Genomic DNA, 17,876 nt, shown 5'->3' with positions numbered 1-17,876 from the left:
TAATACATATTGATGCTGTGCGGCATTTAGGTACCCAGTTGAAAGCATACTGTTTTAGTGCCACATGTGGATGAGGTTTGCATTTGTGGTCCAAATAACACAGGAATGCTGTTTCCTCAGGTGGACTATAAAGCTGATGAATGGCTCATGAAGAACATGGATCCTCTGAATGACAATGTGGCCACACTGCTGCATCAGTCCACTGACAAGTTTGTGGCTGAACTCTGGAAAGATGGTGAGTTGTTTCCACAACACCTCTTTTGCTTCGTTTTGGAGATGAAATAATCATACGGAGGAAAGAACCCATAAAACATGACAAAGGATTGAAAAGGAAGGTGATAGGGAAAAATGAATGAAAGAGAAAATTGGGAGCAAGGAAGAAAGAGCGAAAGGGGAAATTAAAGTATTGAGAAACAGGGAAAGTGGAAGAAAGAAAACATTGTCAATATCAAATGCGTGCTTGTGATGTTTGCTAATGAGCTAAGCATGCTTACACTGTCATGGTCAATGTGACAGACTAAATGTTTATATTATTTTTTGGACTAATCCTCTCCCTGTGCATAATAAGGTTTATCAATCATTTAAAATTAACACTACTAGTGTGTTATCTCACTTTATTGTGCCTGATTTGACTTTAAACACAGAAATCAGTGCAAGTGGAGATGAGTATGAATATGGCAACTGGCAAGAGGTGTTTGTAGATGTTATCTCCCTTTTGTTAACTCACTCCACTGTCGTCTATGTGTGTGTTTGTGGGTGTGTGTTTGTGGGTGTGTGTGCGTGCGCGTGTGTGTGTGTTGTCGTTGTTGTAGACATTCAGACGTTTCAAAGAGCCTCTTTCTATGACAATGTGTCTGTGCTCCACAAGGCTCAAGGTGAACGATAACATAACTCCTAGCTATTGAGCATTCTCCATTTTGGATCACGGATTCCCCATTTTGTCAATGGCTGATACGCGCCCGCTTAAAATTATGTTTGGCTTCGCATGGCTTATTCTCTTTTTTATATCACTGGGTAGTATTTTGTCATCCTTCCATCATGACTGGTGACTTCTTCAATGACTTTTTCAAATATTGGATTTCTTTTTGCAAATCCAATTTTCTGACAATGAGTAAGATATAATGGACATTGTGAGTGACTATTTTTCAGGTAATTTTTGGCTTTGACAACAGTGAAACAGTTCATAGACCTTTAAAAAAATCTGCAGATGTTTCCAAGGGAAAAAGTAGATAAAATTCGTGTGTTTGCAGAGTATTAGCTGATATTATGACAGCTTTGAAGTCAAACCGTGTGGTGTGTGTTGTGGTCCCACTTGGTGGTTTTCACTGCTGCTGCAACACTGGAAAAGAGTTGCGCACATGAATACTTCATGTCATCTTCATTATACAATATCCTGCATTTATAGTTTGAAACGGCTTCACGAAAGTGCCCAATTTTCTGTATGAATTACTGACAATGTCACATTTGTCATCACCAGTGGACCGAATCGTTGGCTTGGACCAAGTTGCTGGCATGAACGAGACAGCATTCGGTGCCGCATACAAAACTAAGAAGGGCATGTTCCGCACAGTGGGTCAGCTGTACAAGGAGCAGCTGTCTAAGCTGATGGCCACATTGAGGAACACTAACCCTAATTTTGTCCGCTGCATCATCCCCAACCATGAGAAAAGAGTGAGTCACAAGCTGGTCACAGTCTCCATCACCCTGTTAAATGGCTCTAATTGCAATTTCTTAGAGTACATACTACAAACAGTCAAAGTAGGTAAACATGCATCTAGTATGAGATAATGAACTGTATACAAAAGGTAATCTTACTCCAAAATAGTAATGCACAGTTTCGACTGAGACTGCCAGATATCAGGTATTAAGTTAACAAAATGTGTATTGTGGGTGTACTTAGTAGAAAATGTACAGTAACTCTAATCTGGCTAATGCTGGCCATAGCATGTACAATATATGGTACAGGTACTATGTCACACTGTAATCAAAGTTACAGTCTTCATCATGCCAGGTTGTCAAGCTGCATTCCTTTTTATTTGCTGGTTGGGGTTTGTCTGCCTCCTCCAGGCTGGTAAACTAGATCCTCACCTGGTTCTGGACCAGCTAAGATGCAATGGTGTCCTGGAAGGGATCCGTATCTGCAGACAAGGCTTCCCCAACCGTATTGTCTTCCAAGAGTTCAGACAGAGGTACTTCACTTTCAGTTTCTTGGCTTATGTTCCGTAATTGGCTAATTCTATAAAAACTCACTTTTGGTAAACGGTAGCTCAATTCTGATTGCTCATACACAACTTTCACCATTAATGCCCTCCGTCCAACCATTTATCCCTCTGTGTCCAGGTATGAGATTCTCACTCCCAACGCCATCCCCAAAGGCTTTATGGATGGAAAGCAGGCCTGTGAGAGAATGGTCAGCAAACAGGCAATTACAAACTTGTCATTAGCCATTAATTATGGTCTCATTGTTGTTTCAAATATTTCCCACTTTGCTAGATCAAATCCCTGGAGCTTGACAGCAACCTGTTTCGCATCGGCCAGAGTAAAATCTTCTTCAGGGCGGGAGTGCTTGCCCATTTGGAAGAAGAGAGGGACCTGAAGATCACTGACATAATTATTTACTTCCAGGCGGCTTGTCGCGGCTATCTGGCACGCAAGTAACTGGCTGCTTTCTGCATGATTCATCTATATAAAGGTTGATTTTTGTGGCAACCGCATACCCCATGTTGCATTTTTTTTTTCTCTCGTGTTGCTTCAGAGCCTTTGCCAAGAAGCAGCAACAGCTCAGTGCACTAAAGGTTCTCCAAAGAAACTGTGCTGCATACTTGAAGCTGCGTCACTGGCAGTGGTGGAGACTCTTCACTAAGGTGTGTTTTTCTGTGACCGCTTGACAGCAGAACTGGTTGGATTTCCACATCATTCCTTAGCTATTGCCACTGAGATCCAAAAACAAATTCCCCTGAGCATATGACAACTGCTTGTTCCACTCCGAATACAGGTGAAGCCTTTGCTGCAGGTAACCAGACAGGAGGAAGAGATGCTGGCTAAAGATGAGGAGTTGGTCAAAGTGAAGGAGAAACATTCAAAGGTGGAGGGACAGTTGGTAGAGATGGAACGAAAACACCAGCAGGTCAGATCTGTAAATAAATAATGCTAAAAGCAGCGATATCTGTGATGCTCAATCAGTGTTGTTTCTATCTAGTTGGCGGAGGAGAAAAACATCCTAGCAGAGCAGCTGCAGGCAGAGACCGAGCTGTTTGCAGAAGCTGAGGAGATGAGAGCTCGGCTGGCTACCAAGAAACAAGAGCTGGAGGAGATCCTTCACGACCTTGAGTCCAGACTGGAGGAAGAAGAGGAGAGGGCCCAGGGCATGGTAAATGAGAAGAAGAAGATGCAGACCCACATCCAGGTAAGCCCTGAAGATGTTGAAATAAGAAATAGGCAGAATTGCATCATTTAAAATGGGAATATCAGTGTCACTACATTCCCTTGGCAAACTAAATTCAAGAGGCTTCATTTTGAAAAATAAAAACAATTATTTATTTTTAAAAATTCTAAAAACGTATTTATAGAGTTTAAAACCAATTTCATAAAACTTCACAAATGTTTAATACACGCACATATTTATAGAGTTTAAAACCAATTTCACAAAACTTCACAAATGTTTAATACACGCACCGCCTGTGACACGATGCACATTTTTAGTTATGTATTCCTCTTTGAATTTTGTCATGCCAAAATCTGCTTTACAGTTGGTGTATTTTTTTATTTACTCCAAAAGGCATCCTGCACAGTATGTAAATACATACTGTATGTTACACACGACTTTCCTGAAATAAATGGTGTGTGTTGGTAGGACCTGGAGGAACAACTGGATGAGGAGGAGGGTGCCAGGCAGAAGCTGCAACTTGAGAAAGTGACAGCTGAGGCCAAAATGAAGAAATATGAAGAGGATATTTTGCTGCTAGAGGACCAAAACACCAAGTTTCTCAAGGTGAGAGGCAGCAAAATGCTCAAAATCGTACCAAATGATTTTTGCTCAGTCCATTGGAAAGGTCATGTATATGGTACTAAAACAAAGTGACGAGCACACAAGCGATCTAAGAGTTATATATGCGCCCTTTAGGAAAAAAAGTCACTGGATGATCGTATCAGTGAGATGACCATTTTCCTTGCTGAGGAGGAAGAGAAGGCTAAGAACCTGGGAAAGGTCAAGAACAAGCAAGAGATCCTGATGGTTGACTTGGAGGGTAAATGGAGATACACATTTGTCATGTGAAAAAAGACCATCACTTCTACCTCTCTACACCTCTAACACTGTCCAATTTTTAATCCAGAGAGGCTTAAAAAGGAAGAAAAGACCCGACAGGAGCTTGAGAAAGCTAAGAGGAAGCTGGATGGGGAAACATCTGACTATCAGGACCAGATCACCGAGCTCCAGGCCCAGATAGAGGAGTTTAAAATCCAAATTGGCAAGAAAGAGGATGAGCAGCAGTTACTTCAGACAAGGTAGGGGATCCGTCACACGGGAAGCTAGAAAGAGGTTCACCAACACTATATTGTCTACCTGAGCCAGAGCTGAATAAGGTTTTTAATATTGAGTCAGTGAGAACTTCTAGCATGATAAGAGTGACATGGATGTTTCCATCGCCACATATAACACCGACACAACATGGAGTCTCACCACCTTTTATGTGCTGCATGTTATTGGACTGACGGCGTACAGACAAATATACAGATCGAGTCTCATAACCTGGGTCTGACCCAACAAAGTATTTATTGTCCTATTCTTACTGTTTTGGAATGTGTCATTGTGTGATTGATTGGTGGCCCTGTCATCAGTATAATATGCCTTGCACGAATGTGGCGATGGAAGTAGGCAACTACTAAAAAGTGCTGTTAACAAAAGACCAGACAGGGAAAAAAAATGTGTTACACGGGATACAAATCCAACTGCGCAGTTTTGAAGTTGTCAATGTGACTCAGCCATTCACCGCAAATGACTGCTAAAGTGGATTTGGGTGATAATTGTCACCCAGAAGTCAGAAGGCATTTGGAGCAAACTTCTCATCATAAAAGAATGCAAATGTGGCCATTGTACGACAGTAACTTTGTCTCTGCTGCCATCCAGTGGCGAGGTGTCAGACCAGGCTTCTTTTAATAAAAAAAAATAATGTCATAATCTCACTTTGCCACAGTTTAATTTATTGTTATAATTGGCAGCACATCAGCCTCATAGGTCTGTGGGGAAGTCTGCATGTTCTCTCTGTGATTTTGTGGGCTCCCTCTCACATTAAAAAGACATGTTTGTTCGGGTCGCGGAAGACTTAAAAAAACTTGCCCAATTTTGTTAATGTGTGTATGAATGATTGTTTGTCTATATATGCCCTGTGTACCACCCAAAGTCTGAAAGGATAGCCTCAAGCTCACCTAATGAGCACAAGCACTGTAGCAAATGCATGGATACCATTATTTGGAGCATCCCAGTCTAATATTAACAACTATCACAAGTGATTTGATATTTAAAATGTTGTTGCTTGATGTTTCGCAGGGGTGAAGATGAGGTCAACCAGAAGAACAATGCTCTGAAACAAGTGCGAGAGCTTCAAGCCCAGCTGTCTGAGCTGCAGGAGGACATGGAGTTGGAGAAACAGGCCAGGAACAAGGCTGAGAAGCTTAAGAGAGATTTGAGTGAAGAACTGGAGGCTCTAAAGACAGAACTGGAGGACACCCTTGACACAACTGCTGCCCAGCAGGAGCTAAGGTAAACATTTCTGGATTTGGCCCACTGTCAAGTATCAGAATTCAGTACTTTTCTGTACTTTTTAGGACTAAGCGAGAGCAAGAAGTTGCAGAGCTGAAGAAGGCCATTGAGGAAGAGACTAAAAACCATGAGGCTCAGATACAGGATATGCGACAGAGGCATGCCACTGCTTTAGAAGAGCTCTCTGAGCAGCTTGAACAGGCCAAGAGGGTGAGATGCCTTCCCAGAACACATATCCATTCCACGTGAAAAAAAAGAAAAAAAAAGCTACTCGAGGTGTGAACACTAACGTTGCCCACAACCTCTCTCTAGTTCAAAGCTAATCTGGAGAAGACCAAGCAGAGCCAGGAGAGTGCCAACAAGGAAATGGCTTGTGAAGTCAAGAGCCTTCAACAGGCGAAGACGGAGTCCGAGCACAAGAGGAAGAAACTGGAAGCGCAGCTGCAGGAGGTCACTGCTAGAAACACTGAAGGCGAGCGGAGCAAGGGCGAGCTGACTGAACGTGCGCACAAACTGCAGGTGACGTGCATTTGCAAGAATGTGGTCCGTCACCACGAAATAGCAGCTAATGTTTTATATCAAGTCATCCGAGCAAACGGGGTGGTCAGAGATAGATGACTCAATGTGATGCGCAAAAATAGATTTCTTTTAAAAGTACTTGAAATTGAAAATCAGTAAACATGTTGGTGTATGCCTTGGTGAGTTTGCATTTATTAAAATAGACATAATCAAGTGCTGCAAGGGTAACACACAAAATGAGTGGCTCGCCGTGTACTTTTCTATAGCTATTTCACAGTTTTTCTTATAAATACTGTATGTTCCAAGATACTCAGTCAACTGATCGTTTCTCCATGCAGACTGAGCTAGACAATGTATCCGCCTTGCTAGAAGATGCAGAGAGAAAAGGCATCAAGATGACAAAGGATGTCGCTGGACTGGAAAGTCAGCTCCAAGACACACAGGTGCTCCCATCTTCACACTATCTTTCAGTATTAATCACAAACGTGGTAAACATTTGTTGTTCAGCTAACTTGAAAATGGATGTTATTTTCACATAGGAGCTGCTCCAAGAGGAGACCCGTCAGAAACTGAACCTCAGCAGCCGCATGCGGCAGTTAGAGGAAGAGAAGAATGCCCTCCAGGAGCAACAAGAGGAGGATGAAGTGGCCCGCAAAAATGTGGAGAAACAGTTGCTGACCTTGCAGGCTCAGGTAGGTCAGATCATCTCTGATATCGCAGGTGTCTTTTGGGTGATTATCAATTGGACTCCCGCTTTGTGTTTCTGTTTGTAGCTGTCCGACAGCAAGAAGAAGCTTGAGGACGATGTGGGGACAATAGACGGCCTGGAGGAAGCAAAGAAGAAGCTGCAAAAGGACTTGGAGATGTCAGGCCAGCGTCTAGAGGAGAAGACCATCGCTTTTGAGAAGATGGAGAAGACAAAGACTCGTCTGCAGCAGGAGCTGGATGATCTCACCGTTGACTTGGATCACCAGAGGCAGAGTGTCTCCAACCTGGAGAAGAAACAGAAGAAGTTTGACCAGGTGAGATGTTAAGCGGAAAGCAACTTTTGATCTTGCTAGTTTTGTACCTTGTCAAAAATGTCGAAATATCGCCACCAACAGGCAAGTCGCAAATAGGCTGTTTCTATTTTGACCGTGGTGTATTATTTCTCTGTAGTTATTAGCCGAGGAGAAGAGCATTTCAGCCCGCTACGCTGAAGAGCGTGACCGGGCGGAAGCTGAGGCCAGGGAGAAGGAGACCAAAGCTCTGTCCATGACCAGAGCGCTGGATGAAGCTCTGGAGGCCAAAGAGGAGCTGGAAAGGGTCAACAAGCAGCTCCGTGCCGAAATGGAAGATCTGATGAACTCAAAGGACGACGTGGGCAAGAATGTGAGCCTTATCGGAGCAGTAAATCCTCTTTGGTGCACAAACTGAAGCCATCGTTTATCTTCACTGCTCTCTTCTTGGCTGAAGGTTCACGAGCTGGAGAAATCCAAGCGCACTCTGGAGCAGCAGGTGGAGGAGATGAAGACTCAACTTGAGGAGCTGGAGGACGAGCTGCAGGCCACCGAAGACGCCAAGCTGCGCCTGGAGGTCAACATGCAGGCCATGAAAGCTCAGTATGAGCGTGATCTTCAGGGCCGTGACGACCAGAACGACGAGAAGAAGAGAGCGCTCGTTAAGCAGGTGCGGCATCCAGCTTGGATTTGAGGCTTGAGCATAACGCCCTTACATGTAAAAGCGGCCCACTGTATTGGCCTGACTCCTCCTTTCAGGTCCGAGAGATGGAGGCAGAGCTGGAGGATGAGAGGAAGCAGAAAGCTTTGGCCGTTGCTGCTAAAAAGAAACTGGAAATGGATTTGAAGGACGTGGAGGGTCAGATAGAAGGTGCCAGCAAGGCTCGAGATGAAGCCATCAAACAACTGCGGAAGTTACAGGTGCACGTTTGGATCAGATCGCTGTTTTCCTTTCACAATCGTGCTTACCACCTAAACGCCAACGTTTCATCTTCAGGCCCAAATGAAGGACTACCAGAGGGAACTGGAAGATGCCAGAGCTTCCAGAGATGATATTTTTGCATTATCCAAGGAAAATGAGAAGAAACTGAAGAGTCTGGAGGCTGAGATTTTGCAGCTGCATGAGGTACACGGCTGTTTTTAGAATGGAATTTTCCCTCACAAACCTCAGACTTGGGTAGCATGAAGGTAGTTTTGGTTTTCACAACCTTTTTTCTCGGTAGGACCTGGCGGCGTCGGAGAGAGGACGACGCCACGCTGAGCAAGAAAGAGATGAGTTGCAAGATGAAATCTCCAACAGCACATCTGGAAAGTAAGTTCTTTTACCTCATCTTGTTCTACACCGGGAATGCCCAATCAGTCAATCGTGGTCCACTGGTAGGCCACAGACTCCAGTCGGGTTGGACGGGGAGCAGCTGCCATTTTCAGATCCCTTCAGAAATACAATAAGAATCAATTCTAGGCTCTAGCTGGGCCGCTGACAAAAAAATATATATATATTTTTTTCCATTTTGGAACAAGGCTCTCAAATTCTCACGATGCACTGTATTTTGTGAAGATGAAGAATTCAGATTGGGGAGGACCAAAGGGGCATTTACCGGGATACTTATAGGTTCATATTCCGGTTTCCTCCCACATTCCAAAAACATGCATGGTAAGTTGATTGGACTCTCTAAATTGCCCCTAGGTGTGATTGTGAGTGCGGATGTTTGTCTCTGTGTGCCCTGCAATTGGCTGGCAACCAATTCAGGGTGTCCCCCGCCTGCTGCCCAAAGACAGCTGGGATAGGCTCCAGCACGCCCATGACCCTTGTGAGGATAAGCGATATCGATAATGGATGGATACTTATGGGTTCAACAATACTGCATGTGTATAATGTATTAAATGTTCTTCTGTCTAGAGAACCATACATTTCTTTCCACACCACATTGATAGCCAAGTGTAAATTTGCTCCTCTCACCCATCACATTCTCTCTCTGCTTGTGTCAAAGGACTGCTCTGATGGACGAGAAGAGGAGGCTGGAGGCCCGTATTGCTCAGCTAGAGGAAGAGCTAGAAGAAGAGCAGGGCAATATGGAGCTACTGAACGACCGCTTCCGAAAGACCACTATGCAGGTGCGGCATTATTTTTGAGTTTTGCAAGTGTTCCGATGATGAGAATTGCATTAGTTCTCTCTTTCGCCTCCACAGGTGGACACGATGACCACAGAGTTGAGTGCGGAGCGGAGCGCCTCGCAGAAGAGCGAAAACGCCCGGCAGCAGTTGGAGCGTCAAAACAAGGAGCTACGGGCCAAGCTGGGCGAACTGGAAGGTTCTGTGAAGAGCCGCTTCAAGGCCTCCATCACGGCGCTGGAGGCTAAGATAGCACAGCTGGAGGAACAGCTGGAGCAGGAGGCCAAGTAAGACGTACAACACTCTGCTGGACTCAATTCGCCGTGACAGGAAGGTGTCAAAGCTCTCATCATAACCTTCTTTACAGAGAGCGAGGAGCAGCTAACAAGTTAGTGAGGAGGACTGAGAAGAAGCTGAAAGAAATTTGCATGCAGGTGGAGGATGAACGCCGCCATGCGGACCAGTTTAAAGAACAAGTATGTTTCCTGGAATTTCAACTTGAACCACTTGCTTTTCATTGACCACACGTAAACGTGCGCTATCACTTTTCCACGTTTTTCTAAAACTTTTTTTGCTGTTTTTTTTTTTTTTTTTGTTGTTGCTGGATGTGTGAAGGTGGAAAAGGCAAACTCTCGTATGAAGCAGCTCAAGCGTCAGCTGGAGGAGGCAGAAGAGGAGGCCACGAGGGCCAATGCGTCACGAAGGAAGCTGCAGAGAGAGCTGGATGACGCCACAGAGGCCAGCGAGGGTCTCAGCCGGGAGGTCCACACGCTGAAGAACCGCCTCCGGTACTCTTGCTTTTCACTCCAAGTTGTAATCGCAACATGGCGTTTCAGCATTTCAAGAAAGTTGTTTAAACATACCAAGGAGGATTGCACAGAGGTGTCTTGTATAAATATGTACTGTACAGTATGTAATATGTGGAAAAATGTTAGCTATAATTGGACACTGTAATCAACGCTTACACAAGTTGCTGGTAGGTGCTGTTTGTATGAAGTTAAGTATTGTAGGATATACTGTAAGTAGTGTGGCAGCTTTGGCTGGTAGGTTGTGTGGGGAGGCAAGTAGGCAGGTACAATAGATAGTAGGCAGGTACTGTAGATACTGCAGATATGTAGTTAGGCAGGTACTGTGTGTACTTTTGGTATGGGAGTAATATTGGTTGGTAGATACCTACTCCACGTCAGTAGGTACTGCGAATAGGTATTGTGGTAAGCTAGGTATAGTTGATAAATGTGTAAGTAGACAGATAAATGGACTACAAGTATTGTGTGTGTGTGGGTAGGTGCTAGTGGTATATAGGTAGGTGTGTGCTATTGATATATTGTGGGAAGGCCGGTAGTGCTCTCAGCAGGTACTCTCGGCAGATGTGGTATGGACTGTTAGTAGATGTACGGTAAGTAGAGGAATTTGCAAGTGCAAAAAGGTGCAAAAATGCATGAACTGATGAATTCAGTCTTTGCTTGAGTTCATAATGTATGCAGAACATAAGCAATCGAATGAGTCGTGTTAATGGCAAAACATGATTTATACATGATGCCCCTTTATTGTTCAATCACATTTCTTCTGCTCCATTTATGACTTGAAAATAAAAAACAGAGATGCCTTTCTTACTTGTCAAAACACGTCACCTTTAACAGATTTGCATTTGAATGATGTACAAAGTTCAACTTAGATGGGAGCAAATTATAAAACCAATGCACACGAAACATGAATTTAAACCTTTTCTGCATATAAACTTCGAGACATTGCATTTTAATGGGCATACGAGGGGATGGAGGATGTAATTCACAGAATAACATTGTCGGTCAAGTATGTCCTTTACGTCTTCCCATACTTGCAGAACAGCATTTACTGTTTCATGAGAAAGACTATCTGTGTTCCATTGGCAAAACTCAGGCCTATTATGATTGTTTTGAAAAGGTACTAGGTACTACCTAATTACGCACACACAATATTTACCCACTGTTCTTTGGTTGCTACATTGCGGCATGAGAATGGAAAATAAAAGAGTTTAATTTCCGAACCTCTGCTCCTGTTGCTGTTGCAGACGCGGTGGACCCATCAGTTTTTCCTCCAGTCGCTCAGGCAGACGTCAGTTGCCGGTCGAGGGATCGTCTTTGGACCTCCTGTCCGATGACGAGCTGGAAAACAAGGCCACAGACAACAACGCCAATGAGACACCGACCCCCCAGCAGGAATAAATGGCAACATGCCGTAACCTCCGGTTTCAACAAGGAACTCTATCAGCTTCTTGTGTACGAAGGCCTTTTCCTATCACATGCATCTTAGCATGTCGCATAAAGACACCAGCGGTTGGAACATCCTCTTTTCCCAACAAACATTGCCTTTTTGGTCCTGTAGAGCATCATTAAGTCCTGACTGCATTCATCTCATCCTTAATTCCTAGTGCGTACATTTCAGATACATAAGTTATTTTAGATGAGTAGTATTTTTCCAGCCCTGTACGAGAATGCTTTGCTTGTGTATGAAAGTAGAGAGTGAACACAGTCCGTCTCCAATTTATTGCAATTAGCTTGCGTTCATCTTTCGTGCCTTGTTCCACTCCCTTCAAATCCATATATGCCACCTGTACTGTTCATATATGCATCATTTTGTGAAGATGTATTTTAATAAAACATCCATGTAATGATATTTTAGAGAAAAGCTGGTGTTGTTTGTCTTTGCTGCTCCATGAATAATTCAAATTGCTGCTACAATTGGTTCTTATTGAGAAGGTTTAGACCTACTGTGTAAGACTTCAAGACGTGTCAACATCAGCCATATTTGCTAACCTGCTTTTGTATAACCGCAATTCCCATCCACTGTGATGTGGCACATTGAACGTTTGAACCATTGAACCTTCTGTCGGTCACTGACAACCCCACTAAGCCAGTCATGTCAAATATAAAAACATTTCTCTAGTGAGGGGAGGAGCTTCATTTATTCAGGCCATAAGCCTTGTCTGTTAGGGAAAAATGTGTTGCTGTCATATTGTGGCATCTATAGGCAATCACAACCGAGGTTGCACTTTACTGTATATCAGCTTTGTGTTCAACTGAACAGGCAGGTCCAGATTTCACACTGAGTTAATTGAGATGATATAAGGTCTTTCTGTGACATTTTTGTTCAATAATGTGATGTGAGATTTGCATTGGCTCAACAAAGGTTTGGAAATGTTGTATATCGTCGCTGTCATGTGAAAAACACATGTCCATTTTTTTGTCCATTTTCTTATTTTTATGTGAATGGTGTTTCCGCGTGACAGGCATCGAAATTACGTAAAAATTATTTGTTGTTCCAAAATTGGACATAAGTGTTTTTCACAGGACAGCGACGATATATTAAAGTGCCAAAAATACTGATATGAAAGTATGCATAGTTCTAATAAGTTGTAAAGGTAAATTTTCTGAAAAGAAAAAAAAAACAGGCACCATTAAAGGTGAAATCAAGCTCAAAATGTTCTTTCCAATAATATCTGCTATGCAGCCTCACTAGTCTAAACTTGATAGTCTGATTGATGTTGTGTTTGTGGAACATGAATTAAAGAGCAAAATCCACCTGTTTTTATCCATTTCAGGGGGCGGCCATTTTGTCACTTGCTATCAACTGAAAATGACATCATAGTAGCTCAGGGTTCAGGTAACAACCAATCATGGCTCAGCTTCAGAAAACAAATGAGTCGTGATTGCTCACCTGATTGTCACCTGAGCTCTGAGTAACTGTGATGATGATGTTTTCAGTCGACAGCAAGTAAGAAAATGGCCGCCCCCTGAGATGGCTAAAAACAAATGGATTTTGCTTCTTAACTCATATTTCACAAACACAATTGTCAGTCGTGTTTAGACCAGTGAAGGCACAAAGAACATATCATTGTAAGGAAAATGTTTGGATTGACTTCCCCTTTAAACCTGAATAAATATAAAGATAGCCACCATCATCAATTTGAGTGACTTAAACCTCCCAAGGTTTATTATTAAACCCAATAAACATTTTGGACACCCTATTGTTCAATTTACTAGGGCTTGTCAACATGTCCTGTTGCAGAGGAGATAACGCGTCTGTTAATGCATTGAGTTGTGGAAACAACTTCTGTAATCCTCCATCATGTGACGCATAGTAATAATCACTCCATAATGACGAGTGACGTGCGTGTGTGCTGGTAGAGCGGCGGGCAGACAGACAAGAAGAACTTCTCCACCCAAAGATCCAAAACAAACCTCACAAGTAAGTGACCACATCACCCATTAGTACCTCCACCAGTGAGGTCTTATTTTGATTTACTACCATCCATTATTGTTGTTTTAACGATAGTTCCTATTTTGGAAAGTAAGAGTTTGTAAGAAAAATAAATACTAATGTAAAGTACAGCTACCTGAATAATCAACTTAAGAGTAATGAACTATTTGTCCCCTAGAACTTGAAATTTCTAAATGATAGCACAGGATACTAACTGAAAGAGACTATAGAAGGGAGGTAACGTCAAATCAATCACGCTAAACATGATCGCAAACATTTTTTCTCTGATAAAACTCACTGAGCTCAAGATGTTGCAAGATTGAAAAGAATTCTCCACAATTTTGAGAATAAAATGATGCTTTACTCTTATGTAGTCCATATTGAGCGCCCTTAAATTCCAAACCATAAACAGTTGCTTTTAGTGGCACATGTAAACCTGTAATGAATATGCCGGAGGAGGAGATTGATAATTATATGCCTTGCACAGACAAAACCCAAATGGCATCCATGTGAGTGCAAAAAAATTACGGGCCACAAGCAGCTGAGGCCTTCGACCCGGTGTCCAATATTCAAATGCAAATGAGACCATGACTCACAGGCGTCCTTTAAAAACTCAAAGGACGCCTGCTCCGTCCACGCAGGGCCCACCACAGCTACTCCTGCAGAAGATCTATTGAAGGGGGGGGCGAACGGGTGTTCAAGCGTGTGATGTCCTCAGCGGTCGCTCAGGCCTCCGTCGAACAGACGCAGCCGTTGCCCTCGGTGTCACCCGGCATCCAGAGGAGACACACGCTTCCCGCCAGCGAAGTCAGACCTCTCAACACGCAGGATGCCATCAGTGTGTTTGAGATTGAGCGAGAAGGTAAGACGTCACCGTCATGTCCTTCCGACTCATCTCCTATTGATTGGCTTGAAAAAAAAAAAATCATTCCACATTTTGGGTGTACTCCTTTGTATGACTGCTGTCACTGGCTTTTGTGCTCCAAATTGGGATTTTTATAAATCAATCAGATAATGATAATAGGTTATCAAGTATATTATATTAATTAAACTACTCAAAATTTGCTCCTCTTATAAATCTTCTTCAGACCACTCATAGAATGACCCAAAAATCTAAACTTTTAACGCCAGACAATTATTGCTGCTCTTTCCAGTCTTTCCGGTCACTATTGTATGGTCTACTATATAAATCATTATAGATATCGCTTACAGCATGGGTGTCAATCATACGGGCTGTGGGCCAAAACCAGACCGTCAGGGGGTCCAATCTGGCCCGTGAGGACATAACACAAACTGCAGCGTTTCATTGAAATGAACTGCTATTGTTAATTTTGTCCACATTCTGAAATGAAACTCAGGATTTAATGCGAAAATCTTAAGATCATATTTGTTAAGAAATTTCATATAAGTTTCATATCCAGTAACAAAATAAAAAAATGGAAATGTTTTGAGAATGTACTAGTAATTATTTGCACAAAAAAAATCTTTTCATCTGTTGTTATTTATAGATTATCAGGCCACGGACATAAGCTACTAGTTTGGCCCACTTGAGATCAAATTTAGGTGAAAGTGGCCCTAGAAAAAAAACAAAAGTTTTAGACACCCCTGCCTATATAATACAAAATATCAGAATATTTTTTATCGATTGGCTTGTTGTACTATATTGTGACTTGAAGTTACCAAAAATAGAATTACTTGTCCCCTAAAGGGCTATGTGCACTCTCACCCAGTCAGCAGGGGTTGGTTCCAGTTCACCCATGAACCGAATAACTAAAACACAATAGAAAAGGCACAACTCCCAAATTCCAAATACAAAATACTGTCATTTAGATCATTTTTTTTCTTTCGGAAAAGGGAAAAATCATCAAAATACGAACAATGTCCAGTATTTTTAGGGAGGACTCATTTATTTCCATCACGGCATATGCCACAATCATTTTCTTGGATTATCATTCAGCATAATAGATTTGTGAGATAACGCATTCAATTTAAAAATTCTTTAATGTCCTTCAATACACTTTATTACTGAATTACAAAACGTTTGTAGTCATGAATAACCTTTTTATGAACTATTTATAACCCCTTAATAGGTTTACCCTTGCTGTAAAATGGTTTCAAATGATAATAATGAAAAAATAGACCATTGCATACAATGACAGGCAATGTAAAGCTTTACAATGAACTGCATTAAAAATTTGTGTGCATGAATGTGTGTGTGTGTGTGCGTGTGTGTTGTCACTCCAGCCTTCATCTCTGTGTCAGGCGAGTGCCCACTGCACCTGGATGAGGTGCGTCACTTCCTCACTCTGTGTCCAGAATTTTCCATGGGCTGGTTCGAAGAGGGCCGGCTCGTGGCCTTCATCATTGGTTCACTGTGGGACCGCGACCGGCTCACCACTGTAAGTAACTGTGGATGAATGTCTAAGAATGTGGGTTGTGAGCAAAGGGTTGCAGATAAGTTCCGACTAGATATATTTGGGCTCGCCTCCACACACAGCTTGGGCTCTGGTACCAGTCCTCTTGAGAGGGGTTGGCCACTCTTCCGATCAGAAGTTGCCCAAGGTGAGAGGCGCTGAGCAGGTGTGGGTGTACTTATTACCGCCTGGCTTGGCGCCCGTACATTGGGGTTCACCCCGGTGGACAAGAGGGTAGCCTCCCTCCGCTTTCAGGTGGGGGGACGTGTCCTGACTGTTGTTTGTACCTATGCACAAACTTCATCGGGTTTGCGGCCATATGTTTTGGACACGTGGGTGAAGAGATGGGCGGAGCTGTCAACTGATCACCACCTGGTGGCGCGTTGGCTCCGATGGTGGGGGAAGATGCTGGTCCGACCTGGCAGGCCCAAACGTACTGTGAGGGTTCGCTGGGAACATCTGGCAGAATCCCGTGTCAGAAAGTTTCAACTCTCACCTCTGGCAAAACTTTGCCCGTGCAACTTCGGCGGTCGCTGAAGCCAAAACTCGGGCGTGGGAGGAGTTCGGCGAGGCTATGGAAAACAACTTCCGGCCTCGCCTCGGCGACCCGACCCCAGATAAGCGGATGGATGAACAAAAGTCTTACATTTGAACAAGGGTGTGTAGACTTTTTATAACCATGGTAAACATGTCAAGTCTATATTCCATAGGAGGCACTAACGCTCCACAAGCCACGCGGCTCCACTGCGCACATCCACGTGCTGGCGGTCCATCGTACCTTTCGACAGCAGGGCAAAGGTCCCATTCTGATGTGGCGCTACCTGCAGTACCTGCGCTGCCTGCCTACCGTGCGGCGAGCCGTGCTCATGTGCGAAGACTTCCTGGTCTCCTTCTACCGCAAGATGGGCTTCAAGTTGCTGGGCCGCTGCGCTATCACAGTGGGCAGCTTGACCTTTATGGAGATGTGCTACCCCATCAGCGGCCACGCCTACATGAGGCGGAACAGCGAGGCCATCCGCTTCCCCAACACTCCCTTGACTGTGCCACTTGCCCACACCGACCAGCATATGGACATATGACGTCAATATTTGACACCTAAATGTGCACAATATATTTATTTCATTAATATTGTAACCCTTGTAGATATTATCCGCATACTGCATGGGATGTGATTCATTTTGATTTTTTTTCAAGGTATATTATTTGATTTTACTTCGCAAATACAGTAAATATTAAACTATGATAATAAAAAAACAAAAGCAGTCTAAATAGACAATGTTTTCAATGTGGTTCTTGCATTTGATCTAGTGCAAGTGTACCTCATATGTAGTACGTAGAAACACATGAGTGTGAGTGAAGTTGTTTTTTGTGTCATGATAAGCCGTGGCGTGCGTCAGTAAACAGGCTTGAGCTGCTCAATCGCAGCTCCTTTGCACGCGTCAACAGAGGAGGGTTTAGCAAGCCACTGATTAGTTACTCTTGAGCCACTAAATGAACTAAACATATTCTCTTCTATAGTGCTGCTTGTCTGCATGTTATTTTCAAAATTCAAATAAAAGGATTGATATTGTTTACAGGAGCTAATTGCAGCTCTATGCAAATAATTGCAGTGTTTTATTCCCTTTTGTTTGTAATTATCACCTTTTTAAGATAATGGAATAAAATAGATTTGAAGGTGGAGTGCTATTGAAATTTTAAGAGCATGAATGAGTCACATGTGCGCCCACAGAAAGGTATCATTCCAGATGAAGATACGCCATTGTTTTGAGGCTGATAAAAGCCTTTCGCATTTTTACATACCAGCAGAGGAATGTCTGTCTGGGAAGTCTGAGA

At 43.2% G+C, this 17,876-nt stretch overlaps 2 protein-coding genes across 7 annotated transcripts in view; both read left to right on the top strand.

The window, feature by feature from the left end:
- LOC147134916 (myosin-10) overlaps nt 1-12,045 on the top strand; it is a 53,123-nt gene extending 41,078 nt beyond the window's left edge. For all 4 annotated transcript variants that reach the window (XM_086054721.1, XM_086054719.1, XM_086054720.1 and 1 more), the window contains 27 exons: nt 121-235; nt 1,478-1,671; nt 2,068-2,189; nt 2,341-2,410; nt 2,494-2,654; nt 2,756-2,864; nt 2,996-3,127; nt 3,200-3,406; nt 3,854-3,991; nt 4,124-4,247; nt 4,335-4,506; nt 5,549-5,761; nt 5,827-5,971; nt 6,074-6,280; nt 6,619-6,723; nt 6,820-6,972; nt 7,054-7,302; nt 7,439-7,651; nt 7,736-7,948; nt 8,038-8,199; nt 8,276-8,404; nt 8,502-8,590; nt 9,270-9,393; nt 9,469-9,677; nt 9,758-9,866; nt 10,006-10,178; nt 11,441-12,045. In XM_086054721.1, the coding sequence (XP_085910847.1) occupies nt 121-235; nt 1,478-1,671; nt 2,068-2,189; nt 2,341-2,410; nt 2,494-2,654; nt 2,756-2,864; nt 2,996-3,127; nt 3,200-3,406; nt 3,854-3,991; nt 4,124-4,247; nt 4,335-4,506; nt 5,549-5,761; nt 5,827-5,971; nt 6,074-6,280; nt 6,619-6,723; nt 6,820-6,972; nt 7,054-7,302; nt 7,439-7,651; nt 7,736-7,948; nt 8,038-8,199; nt 8,276-8,404; nt 8,502-8,590; nt 9,270-9,393; nt 9,469-9,677; nt 9,758-9,866; nt 10,006-10,178; nt 11,441-11,594 (4,191 nt within the window). In that variant the 3' untranslated portion in view covers nt 11,595-12,045. The remainder of the gene's footprint in view (nt 1-120; nt 236-1,477; nt 1,672-2,067; nt 2,190-2,340; nt 2,411-2,493; nt 2,655-2,755; nt 2,865-2,995; nt 3,128-3,199; nt 3,407-3,853; nt 3,992-4,123; nt 4,248-4,334; nt 4,507-5,548; nt 5,762-5,826; nt 5,972-6,073; nt 6,281-6,618; nt 6,724-6,819; nt 6,973-7,053; nt 7,303-7,438; nt 7,652-7,735; nt 7,949-8,037; nt 8,200-8,275; nt 8,405-8,501; nt 8,591-9,269; nt 9,394-9,468; nt 9,678-9,757; nt 9,867-10,005; nt 10,179-11,440) is intronic.
- Nucleotides 12,046-13,511: 1,466 nt separating this feature from the next.
- On the top strand, nt 13,512-17,312 carry LOC147134915 (serotonin N-acetyltransferase-like). Of its 3 annotated transcripts, none has more exons than XM_086056350.1 (4): nt 13,512-13,617; nt 14,271-14,491; nt 15,874-16,028; nt 16,754-17,312. In XM_086056350.1, exons 2-4 carry the CDS (start codon nt 14,338-14,340, stop codon nt 17,120-17,122), a joined length of 678 nt encoding a protein of 225 aa, XP_085912476.1. In that variant the 5' UTR covers nt 13,512-13,617; nt 14,271-14,337; the 3' UTR covers nt 17,123-17,312. The 3 variants fall into 3 exon arrangements, with proteins under 3 accessions (XP_085912476.1, XP_085912477.1, XP_085912478.1); XM_086056351.1 differs by having other exon boundaries at nt 13,528-13,617; nt 14,249-14,491; XM_086056352.1 differs by having other exon boundaries at nt 13,529-13,617; nt 14,228-14,491.
- Nucleotides 17,313-17,876: the final 564 nt, after the last annotated feature.

This window comes from Filicampus tigris, chromosome 16 (assembly GCF_054856515.1).
Source record: "Filicampus tigris isolate MCC_2025a chromosome 16, RoL_Ftig_1.0, whole genome shotgun sequence".
Taxonomy (NCBI): Eukaryota; Metazoa; Chordata; class Actinopteri; order Syngnathiformes; family Syngnathidae; genus Filicampus; species Filicampus tigris.
The sequence above is the reverse complement of the archived record's forward strand: the minus strand, read 5'-3'. Positions and strand labels throughout refer to the sequence as shown.

What these genes read in the sequence shown, in the direction of transcription:
- LOC147134915 (XM_086056350.1), top strand. Translation starts at nt 14,338, where the DNA reads ATGTCCTCAGCGGTCGCTCAGGCCTCCGTCGAACAGACGCAGCCGTTG. An exon ending in GTTTGAGATTGAGCGAGAAG is followed by an intron (nt 14,492 to 15,873) that starts GTAAGACGTCAC and finishes TTGTCACTCCAG; the next exon opens with CCTTCATCTCTGTGTCAGGC. An exon ending in ACCGCGACCGGCTCACCACT is followed by an intron (nt 16,029 to 16,753) that starts GTAAGTAACTGT and finishes TATATTCCATAG; the next exon opens with GAGGCACTAACGCTCCACAA.